The 24263-nt window shown below is 65.4% G+C and overlaps 1 protein-coding gene across 3 annotated transcripts; it reads left to right on the top strand.

Annotated features, from left to right (window-relative positions):
- The first annotated feature begins 433 nt into the window (after window positions 1–433).
- On the top strand, window positions 434–24263 carry ESPNL (espin like). Of its 3 annotated transcripts, XM_066280784.1 has the most exons (10): window positions 434–727; window positions 1786–1976; window positions 3481–3667; window positions 6889–7071; window positions 11539–11670; window positions 18792–18903; window positions 19309–19311; window positions 19858–19970; window positions 20668–20862; window positions 22167–24263. In XM_066280784.1, exons 1-10 carry the CDS (start codon window positions 434–436, stop codon window positions 23775–23777), a joined length of 3021 nt encoding a protein of 1006 aa, XP_066136881.1. In that variant the 3' UTR covers window positions 23778–24263. The 3 variants fall into 3 exon arrangements, with proteins under 3 accessions (XP_066136881.1, XP_066136880.1, XP_066136879.1); XM_066280783.1 differs by lacking the exon at window positions 19309–19311 and having other exon boundaries at window positions 18792–18878; window positions 19836–19970; XM_066280782.1 differs by lacking the exon at window positions 19309–19311.

The raw sequence follows: 24263 nt of genomic DNA, 5'->3' as shown, positions 1-24263 counted from the left end.
CGAGACCGGGGAGTGGGCCCCGGGGAGCCTGCCGCTCTCTCGACAGGCTCCTCTAACTAAAACCCACCAGAGGTGGGACGTTCATCCCAGGAGGAGACACACACATGTCCCCGGCCCTCACCCCATGGCAGGAAGAGGCACTGTCCAGCACGGGGCAGTGTCCACCGGCCAGTGCCCGACCCCTGAGCTGCAGCCGTGCAGGACCTTCGGCTGCACCCTCTGCCCCCCAGAGCCCTGGGCACCGCACAGTGGCTCAGGCAGTGCCGCGAGGCCAGTCCCCAAGGCCTGCCCCCCCGCACCCCCCCGCCGCCTCCCATCTGCCCTGTGGGCTGCTTATCGGGTAACCGGAGCTGGGAGCCGCGTCCACGCCTGAAACAGGAAGCCCAGGCCTGTGCGTGAGCCCTGAGAGCCCGCCGGGCGGCCGGGCCGAAGGATGGAGCAGCAGCGGGCACTCACGGCCGCCAAGGATGGGGACCTGGCTGCCTTGGAGCAGCTGCTGGAGGCTGGCACCCTGGGCCCGGGCATCGTCGACGCCCTGGGGGCCGGCCTGGTGCATCACGCCACCCGGGCCGGCCACCTGGCCTGTGTCAAGTTCCTGGTGCAGCGGGCCAAGCTGCCCAGCAACCAGCGGGCCCACAACGGGGCCACCCCGGTACACGACGCGGCCGCCACCGGCTGCCTGGCGGAGCTCTGCTGGCTGGTGCGTGAAGGCCGCTGCGGTCTGCAGGTGAGCGGGGACCACCCAGAGGGCAGGTGTCCATGGGAACAGAGGGAGCAGTGACGCAGGAGCCAGAAGGAGCCCAGCCCCAGGCTCTTTCTCTTTCCCGCGGGCGCTCACCACGCAAACCCCACGGCTCAGTCCATGCAGCGTGTCTCTGCCCCACCCCCGCTCACCCCAAAATAACACAGCCCTTGTGAGCCAAGCCCGCCTCATAACACAGAGCAGCCTTGTGCTCCCCGTCCAGCTCCCCCCGCAGGAGGCCCCAATCCCCCACAGGGTCTAGAAAGGGTAGGGAAGTGCAGTGAGCGCATGGGCTCGGGCGCTGGAGCCCCAGCTGATAAGAGTGGGGTCTCCAGGGCTCTGTGGCAGGCTGGTCGGGGGCATGCCTACCAGGGCCTACCCTTGCTCTGTTCCTGCCTGTCCGCTGCCCCTCTGTGGGGGGATAGTGAGCTGGCTCGGACCAAGCTGAGTGGGCATTGCTGACCAGCTGGTTCCCCAGGGAGGGAAGACTCACCAGTCACACCCTGAGTGTGCCACTGACTGAGCCCTGAGGGGCAGCCTGGCAGAGAGCCGTCTGCCTGTGCCCGGGAGGAAGCCCCTGTCTGCTGGCCCCTCCGGGGAAGTGCCCCACAGGACCTGTGTCTGGGGGTGGGCACTCACGGGCGGGGGCCAGGCCAGGAGGCAGTGTGCTGGGACACACAGCGGCCACCAAGCCTGGCATGGCACTGCCTTTCCGACTGTGAGCAGAGATTGGAAGGGGCATGGCTGTGCTCCGACCAGGAGACCCTGGGTGTGGCAGGCTCGCAGATTCAGACCCAGACCTGGACTCCAGTCCCAGCCCTGTCTTCTGCCTTGAGCAGGTCACCTCCCTCAGTCAGAAGAGAGGGCCTCCCTCCAGCGGGTGCCCGGAGAGAGCAGGGGTGGGCGGGGGGCGGGAGCAGAAGCTCCCAGGGAGGGGGTCCCGGCAGTGTGTGCCCCGATGCTGGCTCTGGCTGCACTGGCGCTGCCCAGCAGAGGTGCGTCCAGACCAGCCCCCACTCACCGCCCGGCGGGTGCCTCGGCAGGACCAAGACGCCTCAGGTGTGTCCCCGCTGCACCTGGCCGCCCGCTTCGCCCACCCGGTGCTGGTGGAGTGGCTACTCCGAGAGGGCCACTCGGCCACCCTGGAGACGCTGGAGGGGGCCCTGCCGCTGCACCACGCCGCCGTCAGCGGGGACCTGACCTGCCTGAAGCTCCTGACGGCCGCGCACAGCAGGTGAGGGGCCGGGGCGCCCCCTGCTGGCCAGTCCGGGGGCTGACCCCCGGGGAGGCTGCAGGGGGAGCAGAGGAGGACGGCTGGGGGCCTGGACGTGCAGGAGATAGGAAGGCCAAGCCTGGCTGTCCCCAGGGCCCCACGTGTGCTCCCGGCAAGGCCGGGCACCTCCGCTGTGGAACCACGTTCTTGTTCTGGTCTTCCCCATCCCAACCCCTTGGCAAAGGCCTTCAGGACTTGCCCCCAAGGACCTCTCAAGGGTCCACGCCAGCCAAGAGAGTCTTAGAACCGCAGTTCTGTGGAGTTTTTAAAGATTTTATTTATTGATTTTTAGAGGAGGGAGAGAAAGAGAAAGGGGGGAGAAGCAAGAAGCAACTTGTAGTTGCTTCTCGTATATACCTTAACCAGGCAAGCTCAGGGTCTCGAACTGGCGACCTCAGCACTCCTGGTCAGTGCTCTATCCACTGTACCGCCATAGGTCAGACTTAGACCCACAGTTTTGCTTTATTTTTTTACAGAGAGAGAGTCAGAGAGAGGGATAGGCAGGGACAGAGAGATGAGAAGCATCAATCATTAGCTTTTCGTTGCACATTGCAACACGTTAATTGTTCATTGATTGCTTTCTCATAACTGCCTTGACCATGGGCCTTCAGCAGACCGAGTAACCCCTTGCTTGAGCCAGCGACCTTGGGTCTAAGCTGGTGAGCTTTTGCTCAAACCAGATGAGCCCTCGCTCAAGCTGGCGACCTCGGGGGTCTCGAACCTGGGTCCTCGGCATCCCAGTCTGACACTCTATCCACTGTGCCACCGCCCAGTCAGGCTAGACCCACAGTTTTTAAAGTAGTTTCTGCCATTTGAAAACTGGGAGACTTCACATTGAAACACACACATGCACACACAATACACACATGCACACACACACAAATGGGAAGGCACGTGTCCCAGGGGCCAGCATGCCCACCTGGCACCGGTTGCAGGAGCCAGAGGTGAAGTCTCTGTCACCAGGGGATGGGGTGGACCAAGGACTCACCGCGCCCTGCAGCAGGTGGAGCCCGGCTCCAGTCCATTCGCACCGGTCCAGATTTCAGGCCTGGGCGCCCATGGACGCCTCGTGCCGGCTCACAATGCCCCCTTTCATAGAGAAGGCCCAGCTCTGAGTTCACTGACCAGGCCCCTGGGCTAGCTGCCCTGAGACGCGCCCCCTGCCGGCCAGCCCCAAGCGCGCACAGCTTGATGGGCAGTGGGCGGAGCTGGATTCCAGCCGCCAAAGTCCCCCCCCATCCCTGCTCCCCCCGCCCCCCACACCGGGCTGGTTCCCTTGGGTGGTGGGAAACCTGTGCAACCCTACAGGTGACAGACTGGGACCCCTCAGCGGATAATGAGGGGGCGCCAAAGGCCGTCCAGGTGCTGGTCTCCCCTCCCTGGGGTTAGGGCCCTCGGCTGGGTGGAGCAGCCCCGCCCCCCACCCCCAGGCCGAGCGCCCACTGACCCGCGCCCTGCACCGCAGCAGCGTGAACCGGCGGACACGCAGCGGCGCCTCCCCGCTCTACCTGGCCTGCCAGGAGGGCCACCTGCACCTGGCCCAGTTCCTGGTGAAGGACTGCGGCGCCGACGTGCGCCTGCGCGCGCTGGACGGCATGAGCGCGCTGCACGCCGCCGCCGCCCGCGGCCACTACTCTCTGGTCGTCTGGCTGGTAAGGGGGCCGGGGTGGGGGCCGGGGAGGTCTCAGAAGGCTGGTCCCCCGCTCCTGCCTACTCCCCGGAGTCCCAGAGCAAGCAGGGCCTGGCTGGGGTGAGGGCCCCACTCCCTGGCTCTGTCTGCCCACCCAGGAACTGGGGACCCATAGGGTTGTTGGGTATCAGATGTGCCCACCCATTGCCCGGAGCACCTGTGGGCGCCAGGCCCAGGCTGGGCAGAAGGTGCAGCGTGGAGTTCACCGCTCTGAGGGGCTGCGGCTGTGAACAGGACATCAGAGCCCCGGCAGGACTGTGGGGGCCTCAGTGCCTTCCTGGGGCTCTCCTGCCCCTCCTCCGGCAGTCCTGGTGCACGTCCTGGGTGCTCTCAGGGTTGGCTGCACCCAGGTGCTCGGTCACCCGGACTGGCCCTGGCCATTTGGCCACTTACTTATGCCCAGCTGCCTCAGAGCAGGGCCAGTCCCCACCCCTGTTCCCTCTGACGTGGATGGGCCGTTCTAGCCTCTGCGGAAGGAGGCCCTGAGACCCTGGAACAGAGAGGCCCTGGCTGGTGGGGGGCTGTGCCTTCTTCCAGCTTAGGCTGGGGACTTCCTGTCTCCACCAGAAGGAACCAGGCCAGGCAGGGTCTCCGGGAGCTCCGAGGGCCCGTTACAGACGCCTGTTCAAGTCTGAGTAGGGAGTTCTCCCTGAGGAGGGGCTGGCTGAGGATAGAGGGGAGCTGGCTGACAGGAGGGGGATCGAAGCAGGTTCCTGGAAGAGGGTGTGCCTCATCCTAGCCGGGAAAGCCTGGTCCATGGAAGGTGCGTGGGAAGGCAGACACAGGCCCATAGGGACCAGGGCTCTGCGCTGAGGACACTGGGGAGTGCAGAAGGTCACTCTGGCCGCTGGTGGAGCAAGGAGAGGCTTCCTCACTCAGAGCCTCCCTGCTGCCTGAGGGGCCTCCTCCCCAGCCCTTGCAGCAGGGGCCTCACTCCCCCAGAGGGCTCTGCAGGTGCTGCACCCCTGCCTGGCAGGCAGCCCCCTGTGAGCCCCTGCTGCCGCCCTGCCCACCGAGTCAGAACAGCCACCCAACCCGCACTCCACACTGCCCTCCCACTGCCTTTTGACCGTGAACTTGACTTCTTGATCTTGGTGGGTGTGTCTCCACCCCAGAGTGTAGGTCCTGGGAGCTCCAGGAGGCAGGGACCAGTGTCCCCATGCCTGGCACACGCTCAGGGCTCCAGAGGTGTTTGGTGAGGGAACAAATGAGCAAAGGAACAGATGGGTCCCCAGCTCAGGCCTGCCACTGACCCGGGCCTCAGAGTCTGCCTGCGTTTGCTTCTGGTCTGGCCCCTCACCCCTGCGGCACACACGGTGCCCCACCTTGCACAGGTGTGACTCCTGGGTCATCCTGCGGAAGGGCCTTGCCCTTGGGGATGCTGGGCAGCAGAAGGGCCTCTGTCTGCTTCTAAAATGCGTTTGAGTGTTGGATGAACCAGCATTTTGAGACGGGGGTGAGAGAGGCATCAACTTGTTCCATTTAGTTGTGCCATTGATTGCTTCTCATATGTGCCCTGACCGGTGCTAGAACCGGTGACCTCAGGGGTCAAGCCAGCGCCTTCAGGCTCACACCAGTGAAGCCCTCTGCACTCTCAGGCACTGCCCTGTCCACTGCACTCTCAGGCACTGCTCTGTCCACTGCACCCTCGGGCACCGCCCTGTCCACTGCACCCTCGGGCACCGCCCTGTACCCTCGGGCACCGCCCTGTCCACTGCACCCTCGGGCACCGCCCTGTCCCCTGTACCCTCGGGCACCGCCCTGTCCACTGCACCCTCGGGCACCGCCCTGTCCCCTGTACCCTCGGGCACCGCCCTGTCCACTGCACCCTCGGGCACCGCCCTGTCCACTGCACCCTCGGGCACCGCCCTGTCCCCTGTACCCTCGGGCACCGCCCTGTCCACTGCACCCTCGGGCACCGCCCTGTCCACTGCACCCTCGGGCACCGCCCTGTCCCCTGTACCCTCGGGCACCGCCCTGTCCACTGCACCCTCGGGCACCGCCCTGTCCCCTGTACCCTTGGGCACCGCCCTGTCCACTGCACCCTCGAGCACTGCTCTGTCCACTGCACCCTCGGGCACCGCCCTGTCCACTGCACCCTCGGGCACTGCCCTGTCCCCTGTACCCTCGGGCACCGCCCTGTCCAGCACCCTCGGGCACTGCTCTGTCCACTGCATCCTCGGGCACTGCTCTGTCCACTGCACCCTCGGGCACCGCCCTGTCCACTGCACCACCAGGCACCGCCCTGTCCACTGCACCCTCGGGCACTGCTCTGTCCACTGCACCACCTGCCGGGCTGAACCAGCAGGGCTTTTGGCTGCATTTCACAAACGAAACAACCAAAGATTGTCACTCTCACAGAAGGAGCAGAAGGCCCTTGACATCGGGTCAGCCCCCTGGGGCGCATCTGCTGGCCCCCTGGCCTTTCCCTCATGGTGCAAGCTGGCCTCGTTTAAGGCAGGAAAGGGAGAAAAGGGACAGCACCATGGCCAGCAGCCCCTTCTGTCAGGAAGGCGGCATTTTCCTCGCACAGCCCCTGAGACTGGGCCCTGGCTCTCCGAGAGGCCGCAGTTCAGGGCGCCCCTTGAAGGGAGCGGACTACCCACAGCGTCTGCCCCCAACAGTCAGTCCCCCGAGCCTGGCCAGGGGCTGTGGACCTGAGGCCCCTTGTGCCCTCCCTGAGGTGTGGTTGCCAACAGGACAGGGCCCACGCTGCAGGATGACCAGGGTCCGAGTCTGGTGCTCTGAGAAGCTGGGCAGGACCCCCCTCCCAATGTCCGTCATCTGTGTCTGTGCTGAGCAGAGTTCAGGACCCCCGAGCCTGGAGCCAGAGGGTGTCCCCCCTCCCCCCTTCGGTCAGCAGACATCTGTGTGCTGTCCCCTGGTTGCCCCTGAGGCATTCTGTTCATCTGATGTGTTTGGCTTAAGATTTGGGGACTGGAGGCTCCCAGGAAAACCAGAGTTCACATCCCCCCATGCTGCTCTGGGGGTGCCAGGCCATGGGGTGAGGACGGGCTGAGTGTGAAGGGCCAGCTGTCCGCAGAGTTCTCGAGCGAGTGGTGCTCCTGCTCCGAAGGTCACCTCCCAACCCTCCATGTCCTCCCCATGGCCACCCCGCCCCCTCAGAGTGGCCACCCCGTCCAGCCTCAGCTGGTCCCTCTCTCCCCCTGCCTGCTTGCCCAGGTCACCTTCACTGACATCGGCCTGACAGCACGGGACAATGAGGGGGCCACAGCCCTCCACTTTGCGGCTCGAGGCGGCCACACACCCATCCTGGACCGGCTGCTGCTGATGGGCGCCCCCGTCATGAGAGACTCCTGGGGTGGGACCCCCCTGCACGACGCCGCAGAGAACGGGCAGCTGGAGGTACGGCCGGCGGAGGGGTGGGGTGGGGTGGAGGGGGCTTCTGTTTAACTCCCTGACCAGTGAGGAAACCAGGAACTCAGAGTGACTGTGCTCGCACACGTGCACACACTTACCCCCCACACAGGTGAGGGACGAGGAGGTGCACAGACAGACAGACAGACATATGGAGACAGACCAGGCGGTACTGACAGGCAGGTTATCCGCCAGACACCCTTACTCCTTTCTCCGGGTTTGCGACACCGTTTTTCACAACGTACAGAGGTGTTGGCTCAAAGGCCGTGACCCAGGAAGTTGCACAGGGGACACCCAGGAGTTCCATTGTGCCGGTTTGGGTGCCTCTCTGATGTTTCCTGACACACCCGTCGGCCCGTGTCCTCCGCATAGCACAGCGCACACTCGCTACACTGTGGGTTATAGAAACATACCCTATCTGTGACGTTAGAGTGGGTGTAGAGTACTAATTATTTCAGAAGCCTGTGTGCAGGGAAATGACAGTACCTAGGGACTTCAGTTGAGAATGGTGAAGGAGGTGTCAGAAAACATTCGTGAGTTAGAGAAGGACCTTGGGTCTGACACTGGGAACGAGAGACCCTGGACGAACTCACGCTCTAGGCGCCGTCCAGCTCTGTGTCCCATGGTGCTCCTCCGTCTGGGGTGGCGGTCAAGGTCACAGGCTCTGAGAGCCATTGCTCGGAATCCAGACCGCCCACTTCCCAACCTTCTGACCTTGTGACGCCTCTTGTGCCCACTTCTCAACCTTCTGACCTTGTGACGCCTCTTGTCCTTCCTGGTGTCCGGTGTCATTTTGTGTCATACGTGTCCTGTGACAAACCCCACGGGGGGGGAGGTGCTGTGCAGACCAGAGGAGTGGCCAGGTGTCTCCCAGAACAGTGCCTGGCCTGGTGAGGAGGACCTCACTGCCCCGTCTCCGGGACAGGCTCTCTCCTGGGGGGTGAGCAGGGTGGTCCCCGCAGCCCCAGCTCCCGGGAGGGCCTTGGACTTTTCAAGGTGTGACCTTGACACTCCTGTGGCTGGAGAGATGCGAGCTGGGGAGGGGCTGTGAGGCCTGGGGGAAGGCTGCCATTTTTAAGGTGTTTTACTTCTACAGTTTCAAAAGAAAAACATGTGACATTATTCTTTTTTATTCGGTCCATAAAGAAAGACTTTTTAAAATGTACCCACAAATGTATCCCTTCCCCCCCCCATTCCTCCCAGAGTCTCGGGCCTCCACATGGGTCCTGTCCCCTCAGCCCCTCATTCCTCCCAGAGTCTCGGGCCTCCACATGGGTCCTGTCCCCTCAGCCCCTCATTCCTCCCAGAGTCTCAGGCCTCCACATGGGTTCTGTCCCCTCAGCCCCTCTTTCCTCCCCGAGTTTCAGGCCTCCACATGAGTCCTGTCCCTTCAGTCTGAGTAAATGCTTGAGACGGTCCCTTGGGCTGGGTTGGCTGCTGGCTTGTTCTTTGTTGCTTTTTGTTTGTTTGTCTGGAAACATGGTTATTTCATCTTCAGTACTGAGCACCAGTTTTGCTGGGTATAGAATTGTAGCTTGGCAGTGTTGACCCTTTTTCATTTGGTGCTTTGAAAATGCCAGTCACCTTCTGGCTTCCGTCAAGAGACCTGCTGCGGGGTGGGGGGGGGGGTCCCTGTTTGAAGGTCACCTGTTTCCCTCCAGTCCATCAAGAGACCTGCTGCGGGGTGGGGGGGGGTCCCTGTTTGAAGGTCACATGTTTCCCTCCAGTCCATCAAGAGACCTGCTGCAGGGTGGGGGGGTCCCTGTTTGAAGGTCACCTGTTTCCCTCCAGTCCATCAAGAGACCTGCTGCAGGGTGGGGGGGGTCCCTGTTTGAAGGTCACATGTTTCCCTCCAGTCCATCAAGAGACCTGCTGCAGGGTGGGGGGGTCCCTGTTTGAAGGTCACCTGTTTCCCTCCAGTCCATCAAGAGACCTGCTGCAGGGTGGGGGGGTCCCTGTTTGAAGGTCACCTGTTTCCCTCCAGTCCATCAAGAGACCTGCTGCAGGGTGGGGGGGTCCCTGTTTGAAGGTCACCTGTTTCCCTCCAGTCCATCAAGAGACCTGCTGCAGGGTGGGGGGGTCCCTGTTTGAAGGTCACCTGTTTCCCTCCAGTCCATCAAGAGACCTGCTGCAGGGTGTGGGGGGGGGGTCCCTGTTTGAAGGTCACCTGTTTCCCTCCAGTCCATCAAGAGACCTGCTGCAGGGTGGGGGGGTCCCTGTTTGAAGGTCACCTGTTTCCCTCCAGTTGCCTTTAGATGCTCGTCTGTCTGGTCGTCTGCAGCTTTGCTGTGACAGGACCAGAGGTTGGATAAAACGGCGTTCTATCCATCCTGCTTGGGACCAGTTGGGCTCCTCGCATTTGTGTTTGGTCTTTCCGTCTGTCTGTCTGTTGAGTTCTCGGCCGGTCTCTCTCCAGACATGCTGCACCCTCTCTCTTGTCTCTCTGTGAGTAATATTATGTGTATTTTATCCTGGCTGTAGTTGCTGGTTTCTGTCTTCATCTTTTTGTCTGACTGTGCTGGGTTCTAGATTACTTCTTTTTTTTTTTCTTTTTTTTTTTTTTTGTGGCAGAGACAGAGAGAGTCAGACAGAGGGGCAGATAGGGACAGACAGACAGGAAGGGAGAGAGATGAGAAGCATCAATTCTTTGTTGCAGCACCTTAGTTGTTCACTGATTGCTTTCTCATATGTGCCTTGACTGGGGGGCTACAGCAGAGCGAGTGACCCCTTGCTCGAGCCAGCGACCTTGGGCTCAAGCTGGTGAGCCTTGCTCAAACCAGATGATCCCGCGCTCAAGCTGGTGACCTTGGGGTCTCGAACCTGGGTCCTCCGCATCCCAGTCCGTCGCTCTATCCACTGCGCCACCGCCTGGTCAGGCTGATTGCTTCTTCTGACCCACATTCTCTTCATTAATTCTTCAGCTTCCGTTTTCAACGTGGTTACTCTCTTTCATGTTCTCCGCCTTTGAGTTAGTCATTTTCCAAATCTCCCATGTCACTTTGCATAGCTCCCCATTCCGTGCCTGGACTCTCCAGCGGGGACTGGTTCCTCGGACGGTCACAAACACGGTGGCATCGCAGTCTGCTCGTCCTGTCTTTGTGGGTGTGTCTGTCTGTGTGCTGGCTCCTCTGGTCTCGTTCCTGGTGCTCCTGCCTCTGTTGCCTGTATGACGCGCACGATATTTGAGAAATGATTTGCGAGAGTCATTGGAGGCCGGGAATGAAGTCCCGTGTGCCCCTGCCAGTCGGCACAGGTGACACTTGCAAGCCCGGGGCCAGCTGAGGTCCACGCTCCGGGCACAGCTTGGCGCCCTGCATGACGGGGAACAGCGGGCTGGCCGGCTTCTGGTTCACTTCCCTCTGAGGGTGGAGCCCTCAGCCTGCAGGGGCAGGGGGTGACTCCCAGCCCCCCTCTGGAGGGCCCTGAGCTTTGGCTAGTCTCCCCACACCCGGGAAGGCATGACAGCACTGCTCAGGTCGTCAGTGTTTCCCCTGCGTCCGTGTGCTCTGAGGGCTGGGCCTGTCCGTCTGGACTCTGGTCTCGGGACCCTGGCCTGGTAGTGACCATCTCTGTGCTGCTCTGGGAAGGTGACTTTCACGTCTGGTCCGTGCTTTACGCTGATGGGGGGCAGACGGGCCTGACCCGCCTGCTTGTGTGCTCTCCAGCGTGGGTCCCTCTGCCCGTCTGGTTTTTGCCACTGGTGTGGCCACCTCACACTCGTCCAGATGTCAGTCTCGGCCGCCCGGAACCGCCCCCTCTGCTCACACGTCCCAGACGTGGTCAGGCCGTCACTCTGCACCCAGAGTTTTTGTGTGAAGGTGACACACACCTCTGAGAGTTGCTGTGAAGATGGAACCTGGTTCTGTAGTTAAAGTGCAGGACACAGGCTGCAGGGCCAGGTCATGGTCAGGCTCCGAGCGGGGAGGGACGCCGGCTGTGCTGCCTCCTGAGCCCTTAGCGAGTTCCCCACCTCGGTCCCTGGGTCCCCATGCAGGATGGGGTGCTGGTGCCAGACAGGGTGGGGTGGAGGCAGAGAATGCCGTGGGTCCTCGGGCAGGCCCCCTGCTGTCGGCAGCTCCAGGGTCCCGTCCGGGAGCGGAGGCGCTGTGCCCGATGCCCAATGCGTGCCGTGGGCATGGGCGTGTGCGCCGTGGGTCACGCGCGCCCCTCCCTGCCCTGCGTGTGCGCCGTGGGTCACGCGCGCCCCTCCCTGCCCTGCGTGTGCGCCGTGGGTCACGTGCGCCCCTCCCTGCCCTGCGTGTGCGCCGTGGGTCACGCGCGCCCCTCCCTGCCCTGCGTGTGCGCCGTGGGTCACGCGCGCCCCTCCCTGCCCTGCGTGTGCGCCGTGGGTCACGTGCGCCCCTCCCTGCCCTGCGTGTGCGCCGTGGGTCACGCGCGCCCCTCCCTGCCCTGCGTGTGCGCCGTGGGTCACGTGCGTCCCTCCCCGCCCTGCAGTGCTGCCAGACCCTCGTCTCCCACCACGTGGACCCCTCCCTGCGGGACGAAGATGGTTACACGGCGGCGGACCTGGCGGCGTACCACGGGCACCAGGACTGCGCCCAGTACCTGCGGGAGACGGCCCGGCCAGTAAGTCTCACGGTCCCCAATCACTGGGGGTGGGGGCAGGGAGGGTGACAGGGCCTCCTGCTGCACTGACAGACCAGTTAGCTAGATAGCCTTAGATACACCATGTCGTTTGCCGGAAAAGGCCCTGGGCCTGGGTCGAGCCAGCCTCCCGAGTCAGCTAGCTGGGTGCCGGCACCAGGGTTGAGCCAGGGGCCGTGACCGGGTCCTCGACAGGGCCAGGGCTGTCTGTGGCTGGGACCAGAGCTGGGCGTGTGTCTGGGCCTCGGCCCAGGCCTGCCGTCCACCTGGACCAAAGAAACCCTGCTTATGACTCTGGATCCCCCGTGACCAGGGCCCCACGGGTGACATTATGTCAGACTGATGTTACCCATGGGTGGGAGCAGGACCCCGAGTCCTTCGGTGAGGTGACCCTGATGAGCCCTGACCAGCCGGCACAGCCCAATCACCCTCTCCGGTCTTGACATATGACCGTGAACTTCCTTGAACCATTTCCTGTCAGTAAGGACAGGCCTCTGTCCTGCCGGCCCGTCCCCAGCACGTGACAGGCCACAGGTGTTTGTTGAATAAACGGAGGAATGGGTGGGCGGGTGAACAATGGACAGATGCAAAGGTGGATGGACAGACAGACAAGTGAGTAGATGGACAGGTGTGTGAGCGGAGCCAGCAGTTTGGTCAGTGAGGAGAAAGGTTTCACCCAGGCCCTCCTGCCCACCCCCCGCCCCCATTCCAGGCCCAGTGCAGTTACTGTGACAAATTAGTTCCAGCCAAGGCCAAGGGGCCAACAGGTCCCCACGCCAGGTCTCACCCCAGGACGGCTGTGCCTCGTTGTCCCTCACGGGCGGCTAGGACCAGCAACAACAGGGCTGCAAGTCCTCCCTGGTCTGGGGCCTTCAGACAGCCCTTCCCTGGCCACCCGCCTCCAAGTGCCCCTCGTCACCTCTGCCTGATGCCCGTGCCGCCCACCCTGGTCCAGGGGCAGCTCGGGTGCTCGGGGGACACGCTGGCACCTGGGTGTGTCCTGATGTCGTAGTTTCAGAAGCAAGAACCACAGTGACGGCTGAAGCAACTGTCTCACCGATTATTTTACCAAACGTCCTATTGGGTCGCGTTCGGTTCAAGGTAGTTTTTTCCCGTTTTTGGTTGGGGAAGTCGGTGGAGCTGAGCTGGTTGCTGGTGTAGTGGACAGAGCTTCACTGCCCATCGGTTAGGGGCGGCCCAGCCACCTGGGTCCCTCCCGGGCCCCTGTGTGGCCACTGGGGTCAGTTTGGCAGCTGAGATCAGGAGGTAGAGTGGGCATCTGCTCAGCTGCCAGGGAACAGGTCCCAGCTGGCCTCTGGCTGGCTGTGGTCCCTGCCTGTCCCCAGGCCAGCCATGCTGCGGTGCCCATGGCCAGAGCCTGATGACCAAGCAGGGTCTCTGCCCTGCCCTCCATCCTTGCACCCCCTGCTGGCCACTGCACCCAGCTCTCCCAGGTGAACGGGGGTTCTGGGGGCTCTCCGGGACGTGGGGAGCTGGCCTGTCTCAGGTCTCCTGGGGTTCTTCTGGTCCTGGCTGTCTTCTTGGTGACACCACAGGATGCGAGGCAGCGTCCCTCACTCAGGATTCCCCAGAGCGTCCCGGCCTGCAGACCAGGGGCACCCAGCCCGTCCACGTGCTCTGCCTGCGTCTGGGGCCGGCGGCTGGTGCATTCAAATCCAGACCCTGGCGTTCGAGGCTGGTGTGTCCAGTGAGGTCCAGGGGCCCACTTGGGACTCATGGGTAGGACTGAGGTGTCTCTCTTTTCTCCCTCAGTGAGCACCCGGGGAAGCAGGGGGTCCCAGCCACTCCCCACTGGCTGGACTTGTCCCCAGCCCCAGGCCACCTGCCTCACACCCCCAGGCACGGGCTCGGCCCCGTGGGAGGACAGCTGTCAGCTGGGGGCCGAGGCCACGGAGGCTGTGCGCCTGATGCAATATTGATGGAAACGCAATATCCAGAGGGCGCCTTCGCTGGCCTCTCCCGCCGGGGCCGGGCACGGAGGGGGTGGTGCCGCCACGCGTCCCCAGAGGGGCAGCCTGGGCCGGGCATGGAGGGGGTTGCGCCGCCACGCGTCCCCAGAGAGGCGCCGGGAACGAGCTTGAAGAGGTGGCAGCCAGACGTGCCCGGTGGAAGGTGCCCACGTCACAGGCGAGTCTGCAGGACAGCGGGGGGGGGGGGGCCGACCTCAACCTCCCCACCTCAACCTCAGCCACGCCCTCTGCTCCCTGAGCACCCCCTCCACACAGTGAGGGGTGGGGAGTGGCTAGAGGGGCCCCCCCTGCACCCGACTCCGTCCTGCAGGGGGCCAGGCAGCTGGGCCCCTGGCTGTGGGGCCGGGTGTGGGTGAGGTCCTGGCCGGACAGGGCGGTCAGGAGCAGCCATCCAGGGCGGCGAGCGTGGCCCTCCGAGCCGGGGAAGCCACGTTCCCCACACCTCCATGGCAGCCGCTGTCCTCCTTACCCCCACCCTGTGCTCACACCAGGGTTGGAGCAGCTCTGCCCGGCTGGCGGGCAGAACTCAGCGAGTTCTCAGCCTCCCTGAGCCTCCGTTTCCTCATCTGTTACGTGGGATTGAGGAGCCTAGTTGCAGGGTAAAGGGGACGCTCTGAGCACCCAGCAGGCACCAACGCCCCTGTCCCCCAGGTCCAGAAGGGCCTTAAGACCCCTTCATTTTACAGAGGAGAAACTGAGGCCCAGAAGGGGCCAGGGGCTCCCTGGAGAGCCTCCACCTCGAGGGAGGAGCGGGCCTGGCTGTGCGGCCAGTAACTGAATCTCAGCCGCGGTGACCGGTGTCCGGCACCCGTCTGCAGGTCATGATTTTCCCGGCCCGGGTGGCGTTACAGGCCTGTAACCCGGCTCAACACCGCTGTCCCCCATGTATAATGCATGGCCAGCACGGCGCTGCTCAAAACTCACCAAAAAACACGGGAAAGGGGACTGCGAGCTTGGGAGAGGGGCCAACCTCGGTCGGTCACCCGACCTGGGGCACCGTGCCCTCTGTCAGGACCCTGCCGGTCGGGACCCGCGTCAGCGGCTCCGTCGGGGCCTCGTAGGTTTGGTTCGTGTCTGGGGCCTACGTGAGGGGTGCGGGGACGTGGGTGAGCCTGGCGCCTGGGAAACACCGCAGCAGACCCCTGTCCCGGCTAAAACTCAGGGATCACTCTGACGCCCGCCGCAGGGACACCATGGGGACTGTCCCAAGGCGCCCTTCTTAATTCCCAACCGCCGCAGCGCTGTTCCTGACAGGCCGGGAAACCCAGCCCGGGGTGCCTCCCCACACCCTCCCCTCGGTGGGGCAGGGGTCAGCCCCAGGGACGGGGTGGCCTGTGGTCCCCCAGCGGCAGGTGCTGCGTGGAGGCCACAGCCCATTCCCCTGGGTCCCAGACCAACTTCCAACTCCCTGCCTCTTCCGTTCTCCCCGCCCCCCCCCGGGAGGGGCGGCTGCCGCCCCAGACCCCAGGGAAGCCCCACACTTGGGCTGAGGTCGGTACTCCCCCCGCCCCGCCCGCCCACCCCGCCCCGAGAGCAGGTGCCCCTGGGGGAGACGCGGAGGGCTCCCAGACCAGGGCAGGGAGCAGGGCGGGCAGGCAGGCAGGCCCACAGTCCTGTCCTGCCTGGCAGGAGGCTGGGCATTGGGGTGGCCCTGCAGTGGGGTCCCCCAGGCTCAGCCCTGCTCTGTCCATCAGCCTATCCGTGCAGCTTCTCAAGCCGCGCCCGGAGGTCTGGGGTCTGCTCGACCCCGTCTGCAGCCCCTGAGGCGGGCTCTGTCTGCGTCATGGACACCGGAGGAGGACATGGGACTCCTGGGTCCCAGACTCAGGGCGGAGGGCAGGCGTCATGTCTGGTCGGGTCCCCCAGGTCCCAGACGCCTGCTGTGCCCTCAGGATGTTTGTGTCACGGCAGAGGACCACAGAGCCTGGGCAACCCCGTTGGACAGTGAGCAGTGCGGGCAGCCTGCTCCCCCGTCGTGTCCCCCCCGGAAATGCGGCCTCGAGCAGCGTCAAGTCAGGGGCAGCCGGGATGTTGCACCCTTTGCAGGGAGGCTCTTCTCCCACGGCGGGTGCCCCCGGACCAATCACAGAGGAGCAGTGACTCGTGGGGCTCCTGGTCCTGGCAGGAACAAGGACGGGGGGTCCCAGACCTGCCTCCTCCCAGCCGTGGGGCCTTGAGGGAGCCCCTTGCCCTTGCTGTGCCTCGGGGCTGCTCTGGGGGATTCCCCTCGGTGGTCCCTCCCTCTCCTGTGACCCAGGATCTTGGGTCTCCCCCAGAGGGTCCCCTTCCCTGGGCCCTGCCCTGTGGAGGGTTAAGGCGCGTGGTAAGGGATCCCACATGCAGCCCAAGCCCGCCTGGCCACCTGACACCTCTGTCTTCAAATATTGATGTGACGCCTCCCACTCCTGGGGGCAGCAGCTGCCACGGCCCCCGACAGCCCAGGACGGCCACAGCTGCCGATGCTCACAGCCCAGCCCTGCCTCCGCGGGCACTCCAGGGCCGGGGGGCCGGCAGACGCTCCCCACCCCGCTGGGCGCTGGGGCCCCTGGACTCCGCAGAGAGTGAGGTGTGAGGTGCGTGGTGGCCGGGCCCCTGGACTCCGCAGAGAGTGAGGTGTGAGGTGCGTGGTGGCCGGGCCCCTGGATCCCGCAGAGAGTGAGGTGTGAGGTGCGTGGTGGCCGGGCCCCTGGACTCCGCAGAGAGTGAGGTGTGAGGTGCGTGGTGGCCGGGCCCCTGGACTCCGCAGAGAGGGAGGTGTGAGGTGCGTGGTGGCCGGGCCCCTGGACTCCGCAGAGAGGGAGGTGTGAGGTGCGTGGTGGCCGGGCCCCTGGACTCCGCAGAGAGGGAGGTGTGAGGTGCGTGGTGGCCGGGCCCCTGGATTCCCACAGAGAGTGAGGTGTGAGGTGCGTGGTGGCCGGGCCCCTGGACTCCGCAGAGAGGGAGGTGTGAGGTGCGTGGTGGCCAGGCCCCTGGACTCCGCAGAGAGGGAGGTGTGAGGTGCGTGGTGGCCGGGCCCCTGGACTCCGCAGAGAGGGAGGTGTGAGGTGCGTGGTGGCCGGGCGGCTGGGCTTGCGGGCTGTGTCCCTGCCCGGTGGCGTGGTGGGCGGAGAGTCCTGGAGGGCACTGTGACCGAGGGGCAGGAGGCAGTGGATGTGGACCCGTGGTTGTTTCGAGGGCACCCCCAGGCTGGGGTGGCCGGCTAAGGAGTCACCTCCTTGCTTGGAGGTGGGACAGACCCACTTTATGGATGAGCAAGGGACAGTCAGCGCGGCCAAGGGGTTTGTCCGAGCAGGACAAGCAACATCTTGGGCAACGCTCTGGGCCGTTGCAGTGCAGGCCTCTCGTTCACCGTGACTGAGAATTGCAACAGAGCGGGCAGAGCCGCATGCTGAGCTGAGCACAGGGCCTGGCCCCCGGCCACGTACCCGCATGGGGCTCGTTTGAACTAGGCCCTCCGTCCTGCTGACTCTGCAGCGCCCGCCTGGGGGCCCTGAGGTCACGTCCCACCTCAGAGGCCCCCGGAGGGCGGGGCGAGGAGCCGCGGTCTGCTGGCCAGGGTGGGGTGTTTGCAGAGAAGACGGCGTGGGCCCCACTCACCCAGATGGGACCCGGTCAGCAGCGTGCCGGGCAGTTACCGAGGCACGCTGGCCCAGCTGGGGGCCCAGGTGTCTGTCCACCCGCCGAGACAGAGCCAGACAGCCTTCAGCTCTCAGCTTGAAACCAAAAGGCTCTGGGGTCCTGGGAGGAGAGCTGGGAGGACAGCTCAGCTGCCCTCCTGGAGAATTGCTGCCCCGACATAGGGACAAGCAGAGGCGGGGCGGCGAGCACAGCCCGGCTGCTGACCGCGCCCGCTGTGCCAGGGCCGCCTGCACGCCGGGTGTCCTCTGCCTGGCCGGCCTCACGGGGCGGGGCTAGAGGGGCTTCTCCAGGTTACCGCTCCTCTGGCTGCCCTGCGTCAGGGCTTGGGGCAGGAGGGGTGGCCAAGGACAGAACTGTGCCTAGCCCCGGCCACGGGCGGGGTGTGGGGTGAGGTGTGGGCACCCCTGCGGCTCTCTGCATGGTTTCCCAGACCCCGGGATCCCACAGACGATCGTGGTGGGCTTCCAGGCTGCCCTGGGGAAGGTGGCCCGGCACTGGGCACGGAGCCACCACTCTGAGCTGTGATCACAGCCACATACTCCCTGCTTACGGGGCTGAGAAGGGTTCCTGTCCTCGGGGCTCTCCTTGGAGATGGGACTGTTCCAGGGGGTTCGTCTCAGCACAGAGGTCAGGGACAGTCTGGGAGGGCGCGCCCGCACACATGTTTGCGCGTGGATGTGTGTGTGCTTGCATGCACTCATCTCTCTTAAGGCCAGAGAGAGGTGACTGTCAGCTGGCCACTAGGTCCTCACCCAGCACTTGGGGCTACTGAGCAAAACTGCCACTAGAGGGAGCCCGTGAGCCAGGCCCTGAGAGAGGGGTTCACCCGGAAGCGGTGGCACTGGTGGGCACTCAGACAAGGGCCTGGAGTGTTTGGGGAGCCCTGGTCAGCCAGTGTGGAGGGGGTGGGCAGACACGGGGAATAGAACCTGGAGGGAGCTGCCCCTCACTCCTGCAGATGCGATGCTCTCGGCCTCTTCCCAGAGGCACAGCCCCCACTGCCCGCCTGGAGATGGAGCCAGGCCAGCCCACTGGATGCCCCCCCCCGCCCCGCCTGGGAGCTCAGGCAGCCCACTGGACACACACCCCCCCCGCCCCGCCTGGAGATGGAGCCAGGCCAGCCCACTGGACACACACCCCCACTGCCCGCCTGGAGATGGAGCCAGGCCAGCCCACTGGACACACACACACCCCCGCCCGCCTGGAAATGGAGCCAGGCCAGCCCACTGGACACACATACCCCCCGCCCCGCCTGGAGATGGAGCCAGGCCAGCCCACTGGACACACACACACACACCCCCGCCCCACCTGGAGATGGAGCCAGGCCAGCCCACTGGACACACACACACCCCGCCCCGCCTGGAGATGGAGCCAGGCCAGCCCACTGGACACCCCCCCCGCCCCGCCTGGGAGCTCAGGCAGCCCAGTTCCAGGCCCCTGGGCCTCCTGCTGACCGGGCCTGTCCACCCCCAGGTGCCGCTCTTGATGACGCCCCCACCCCCGCCATTCCCCCCTCCTCCGCTGTCGGCTGCGAGGCGCCCCCCAGAGGATGGGAGAGGGGTCTCGGGTCTCAGGAGCCCCACCTGTGAGTACACCTCTCCCGGGAGGGCGGGCTTGGACTGTGGGTGGCAGGAGTGGGCACTGCTGGCCTCCCCCTCGGGGTCCTCTGAAGGGGTGGTGGGGGGTGCTAGTGGCTGACTCCAGACACCTAGCACACAGGACACTCCAGACAGGGCTGGCGTCCCCCTTCCCACTGCCCAGCCCCCAGCTGCTTCCAGTTTCTTTTGTCGTCTTTGCTGCTTTAGAGTGAGATGAACGTGTCCCACAACGGGCACTTACAGCCCCAGGTAAACAGCCTCCTGCCCAGCCTGGGGCCCCTCGCCCGGGCCCTCCAGCCTGTGTGACGTTGGGCAGCCTCCTCCCCTCTCTGGGCCTCGCTTGTCCAGAGGTCAGTGCCCTCCGGATGTGCTGCTGCCATTTGAGACGCCAGCAGGTGTCATGCATCATCCGTGGGCTAGCAGGGGACGGGGACACAGTTCTACGGCAGGTCAGCCCCGGTTAGGGGACTGTGACTGCACTGTTTAAAATAGTGAGGGTACCCTCTGTAGTGAGGGCACGCACTTGTACTTAGGTGGTCACCCGGGACTGTGTGGATCTACATGTGGTGCAGAATGCGTGTCTGGTCAGGGGTGCCCATGCTGGGGTCAGCGGCATCGGGGGCGGTAGAGGGCAGGCTTTGTGGTTCCGTGGCTGCATGGGGTCCCCAGACCCCTGGCTGTAGCAGGGGGTGGGGAGGGGGGCAGAGAACTGGCCATGGGAGGGGAAGACCAGGCTAAACTGCAGACTCCAGCAGCCGGTCTCCAGACGCCATGGCCACTCCAGGGGTGAATGAGTTTGCCTGGGGTGCTTTGGGGGGGGAGGGGACTCCAATCCAGTGTCCTTTGGGGGGGCCGCTCTGCTCCAGGTCCCGGTATTCACTCCCCAGCCCCTGCCCTCTCGGGGAGCCTCTGACTCCAGCTCCCCCCGCCCCACCCCACAGCTGCGTCTCTCAGCCCAGCCTGGCCTGGCCAGCCTGACCAACCTCTTCCAAGGGAGCCAGCGACCCACGCCGTCCCCCTGGGTATCGCCACCAGCGCCCTGGCCGTCCCGACGGTGCGTCTCCACCTTCCTGACCTCTCCCTCAGGGGCCCCCAGCCGACCCTCCGAGCCCAGCCAGCCTCTCCCTGGGCTCTCCCACGTGCGCCCAGGCCAGGCCACTCATGGGGCAGCCACAGCCTTCCTCACAGGTGGACATCAGGTGGAGCCTGGGGTGACAGGCTGGCTCTGGAGGACACCCTGGGTGACGTCGTTTCCCCTGCTCTTTCTGGAGGCAAAGCCGGCCCACGCTTTCCTTGCCGGGGTCCTGGGAAGTCCCCGCGGCTTAGCTGTGTGCGAGTTTGGGGAGTGTTGCACAGTGCCGCCCCCGTCTCACAGTGTGCACAGTGCTTTGAAGGCTCTGACCAGTCCTGCAGTCCAGAACTGGCCACCAGACTCTGTGCCACTTAGTTTGCCCACCCGCATGGCATGATCTGGGCAACTTCTGCCCCACCAGATACAGCTGAGCAGGAGGAATCTCTGGTTGCTTCTCAGCCCGCAACCCCCCACCCCACACCTCCTCCTGGGTCCCACAGGGGACAACATCCTGGCCAGGTTGGGAGAGCTGTCCACGGATTCCCCACCCTCCCTGGCTGGCCGCCACCGCCCCTCCTCCCTGGTCTGTGCTGGCCTCGGGTGGCCCTCCCTGCCCCTCCTCTCCCGGGCAGGGTCCCCGGGGGGGCCCTGAGTGATCTATCTGACCGCGTCCCCACAGAGGGTGGAGACGGCGGCCGGGGATGCCCGGGACGGCCTGGCCGCGCTGCAGCTGGACGGACTGCCCTCCGGGGACCTAGACGGGCTGGTGCCCACGCGGGATGAGCGCGGCCGACCCATCCCCGAGTGGAAGCGGCAGGTGATGGTGCGGAAGCTGCAAGCGCGCCTGAGCGCTGACCCGGAGCAGGATGCTCAGGTGGGGCGGACCGGGGCGGGGCTGGGGGAATGGGCAGAGGAGCGTGGCCAGGAGGGAGGGGTGGAGCCAGAGGGTAGAAGACGGAGGAGGGGGCGGGAGCTTCGTTCTGGGGGCGGGGAGGGTGATTCCAGGCGCTGTGGAGAGAAGCAAAGCAGTGAAAAGGGTCAGCGGCTGTTTCATCTGGGTGCTCAGGGGAGGTGACCTTGAGGTGGGGCCAGAAGGAAGCTCTGTGAGAATTTGGGACAAGTGATTTCAAGGAGGGGGGACCAGCAAGTGCAAAGGTCCTGGGGCAGAATGGGCTGGCCCATGGGAGGACCAGGAGGAGACAGGAGTGGAGTGGGCAGAGGCAAGGTCAGCGAGGGGACAGGCAGATATTACAGGACCCCTCACTGCCAGGCCTCTGGGAGCCTTTGGAATTCTGAGCAGAGAAGGGTTGTGGTTTGCTTTGGATTTTACCAGGCTCCCTCTGGCTGCGGTGTGGACAGTAGTTTTAGAGTCCTGCCCTGGAGGGCACAGTTTTGTCTGAATGAGGTGTTCTGCAGCCCTGTCCAATACAATACTGCCAGCCATGTGCAGATATTTAAGTTAAGTAAAATAAATATCAAGCTCCTGCCCAGGACAGTGGCTGCTCCCTGCCCCGGTTCTACTGGGCCAAGGACTCAGAACTTAGAGCCTCCTGGCATGAGACAGTCCAGGCCTCTTGGCAGCTAGGCAGCTGCTGGTGCCTCACCAGCACGTGGGCACCTCCCTCAGGGACTCTGAGAAGTAATTGGACAGCTCGGGGGCCTGGACACAGAAGAAGCCCAGCTCAGGGTCCCTCCGTTTCTGTCCCCCACAGTCTGTGAGCTCTGGGGGTCAGGGCGTTCATTATCTGGTGCAGAGAAGGCCGAGGGGGTGGTCTGGGGTGAGCCATCCGAGAACCCAGCGCAGAGTGGTGAGGCTGTCCACCCTCCGGCCGGCCGCCCTCCGACCACGGAAGGCTCTGGTGTTTGGCGGGAGGCCTGGGGGGGGGGGGGCTCTGAGAAGAGAGGGAGCCTTTGCATTAAACATGGAGATGCGGGGAGGTTAGGAAGATGTGGGGGTGGCAGAGCAGACACTCCAGACTCTTCTGAGGGGGAGGGCTGGGCCCCTACCGTGCGGGGTAGCTGCCCTGAGCCTCAGTCTCCAAGTCCAGACAAGGGTCAGCTGGTGTCCAGGGCAGGGCTGGGGTCCCCAGGGCAGGCCAGCCTCCGGGGGGTGGGTGGGGGCTTGTGTCCAGCAGGAGCGTGCCCAGCCGCCCGCTGACCTGCCCTGCCTGTGCCCAGGAGGAGAGCAGCAGCGTGGGCCCCGCAGAGCAGGCAGCCTGGCGGTTCTCGCAGACCCACCAGGCCATCCTGGGCCCCTTCGGGGAGCTGCTGACGGAGGACGACCTGGTCTACCTGGAGAAGCAGATCGCCAACCTGCAGCTGCGGCAGCGCTGCCAGGAGTACGAGAGCCAGCTGGGCCGGCTGGCGGCCGAGCTGCAGGCCCTGCTGCCCGAGCCCCTGGTCAGCATCACGGTCAACAGCCACTTCCTGCCCCTGGCGTCGGGGCCGGAGGGAGAGGAGGCCCCCAGCCCGGTGCCTGAGCCGCCGGCCTCCGAGGGGGCGGCGGAGGCCGCGCCCGGCGGGCAGCCCCTGCCCTTCTGGTGCAGCCACGTGGCCCGGCTGGTGCGGAGCATGTCGCTGCTGCTGAGGGGCATGAACGGGCTGGTACAGGGCGAGGAGAAGCCGGCTGCCCGGCCCCCGCAGGAGGCCGGCAGGGAGGCCCTGGCCAGCCCCGCGCAGAGCGAGGCCCAGCGCGAGATCCAGGAGTGCGGGGTGTCCGTGCGGACGCTACGTAGCAACTTCGAGCTGGGCCCGGGCCTGCTCTGCGCCCCACACCTGGGGCCCTGTGAGGCGGGGCCCCAGCCCGGCCAGTGCCCGAGGGGCTGCTGGTCGGCTCCCGCTCCGCCCCGGGGCGGCCCGACGGGCGGGGAGCCGGGGGCTGGCGACGCGGAGGAGGCCAGCGACTCGGGCGTCAGCTGCGAGGAGGGCCCGTCGGAGGCGGGCGCGGGGCCGGCGCGCGGCCCGGACCTGGCCAGCCTGCGCAAGGAGCGCATCGTCATGCTGTTCCTGAGCCACTGGAAGAAGTCGGCCTACACGCCCGCGCTCAAGACGGCCGCCTGCCGGACCCTGGAGGCCCGCCGCGCGGGGCCGCGCGGGCCGGAGGCGGCCAGGGCCCCGCGGCCGCCCTCCCCGCCGCCCGGCGAGGGCCCGCGGCTCGGCCACCTGTGGCAGCAGCGCAGCATCATCGCCCACCTGCTGGGCCACTGGAAGGCCATCCTGGCGCACGTGCCGGCCCGGCAGCTGCGGAGGCTGAGCCGGCGGCCCCGCGGCCTGCTGTCCCCGGAGCAGTTCCTGCCGCACGTGGACGGGGCGCCCGTGCCCTACGACAGCCTCACGCTGGACCTCTTCATGCTCGGCTACTTCCAGCTCCTGGAGTGCGACCTGCCCGCCCCGGAGCGCAAGACGCGCCACCTGCTCTGCTTCGAGGTCTTCGAGCACCTGGGCGCCCACGGCTGGGAGGCCGCGCGGGCCTTCCACAAGGCTGTGACCGACGAGGTGGCCTCCGGGCACCGCGGCTGGACCGACGGCTTCGAGGACATCAAAGCCCGCTTCTTCGGCTCCCACCGCGGCCCCGCCTGGGACACGGAGCCCGGCCGCAAGTCGGGCCTGACCCCGCTCGGGCCGCTGCCCCACGCGGGCGCCCCCAGCGGCCCGGAGCCGGCCGCGCAGCAGCTGGAGGCCGGCTCCCAGCGCGGCAGCTTCAACAGCGAGGACATCTGTGGCTACATTGACCGGAGCTTCGCCTTCTGGAAGGAGAAGGAAGCCGAGATGTTCAGCTTTGGGGACTGAGACGGCGGGCAGCCCTCTGTGGAATGGCTCGGGGTGGGGTGGGGACTGACCTTCTCTTGTCCTTTTCCTCCCATCCGGTGGCCAGGTGAGCCTGAGGCCAGGTGCGCAGACGCTCAGCGTGGCACTGCGCCCTCCGGTCTGGCCCCTGACAGAGGTTCCTCCCCAGCTCTGGGCTCAGCCTCCGAATCCTGCTCGCTTCTCAGCACCAAACCCCAGGGAGCTTTCTCAGCTCTCATTGGGCCCTGAAGTTGACGACCTGCCATCCCAGCCCCAGGTCCCTCTGCCGAATGTCACCCAGGCACCTGTGCTGCCAGCCATGTTTTCTGAGGGCCCTCCTTCCAGTGCCTGGTGTCCTGCCCCTCGTTGTCTCCGGTGCGGGTGGTCTTGGCCGCGTCCAGAGCCTCTGTGTGCCCTGCAGGGCCCTGCCTCGGTTTCCTCGTGACCTCCAGCTCTGCCCCTCCACCTCCCACCCAGGCCTCTCCGTCC

This window comes from Saccopteryx bilineata, chromosome 5 (assembly GCF_036850765.1).
Source record: "Saccopteryx bilineata isolate mSacBil1 chromosome 5, mSacBil1_pri_phased_curated, whole genome shotgun sequence".
Lineage (NCBI taxonomy): Eukaryota > Metazoa > Chordata > Mammalia > Chiroptera > Emballonuridae > Saccopteryx > Saccopteryx bilineata.
Note: the sequence above shows the minus strand (reverse complement) of the source record. Positions and strands in the feature narration are given on the sequence as shown.

Bases quoted from the DNA above. Each gene is read 5' to 3' on its own strand.
- ESPNL (XM_066280784.1), top strand. From the start codon at position 434: ATGGAGCAGCAGCGGGCACTCACGGCCGCCAAGGATGGGGACCTGGCT. The intron at 728-1,785 runs GTGAGCGGGGAC...GTGCCTCGGCAG, and splicing joins AAGGCCGCTGCGGTCTGCAG to GACCAAGACGCCTCAGGTGT. The intron at 7,072-11,538 runs GTACGGCCGGCG...CCCGCCCTGCAG, and splicing joins CAGAGAACGGGCAGCTGGAG to TGCTGCCAGACCCTCGTCTC.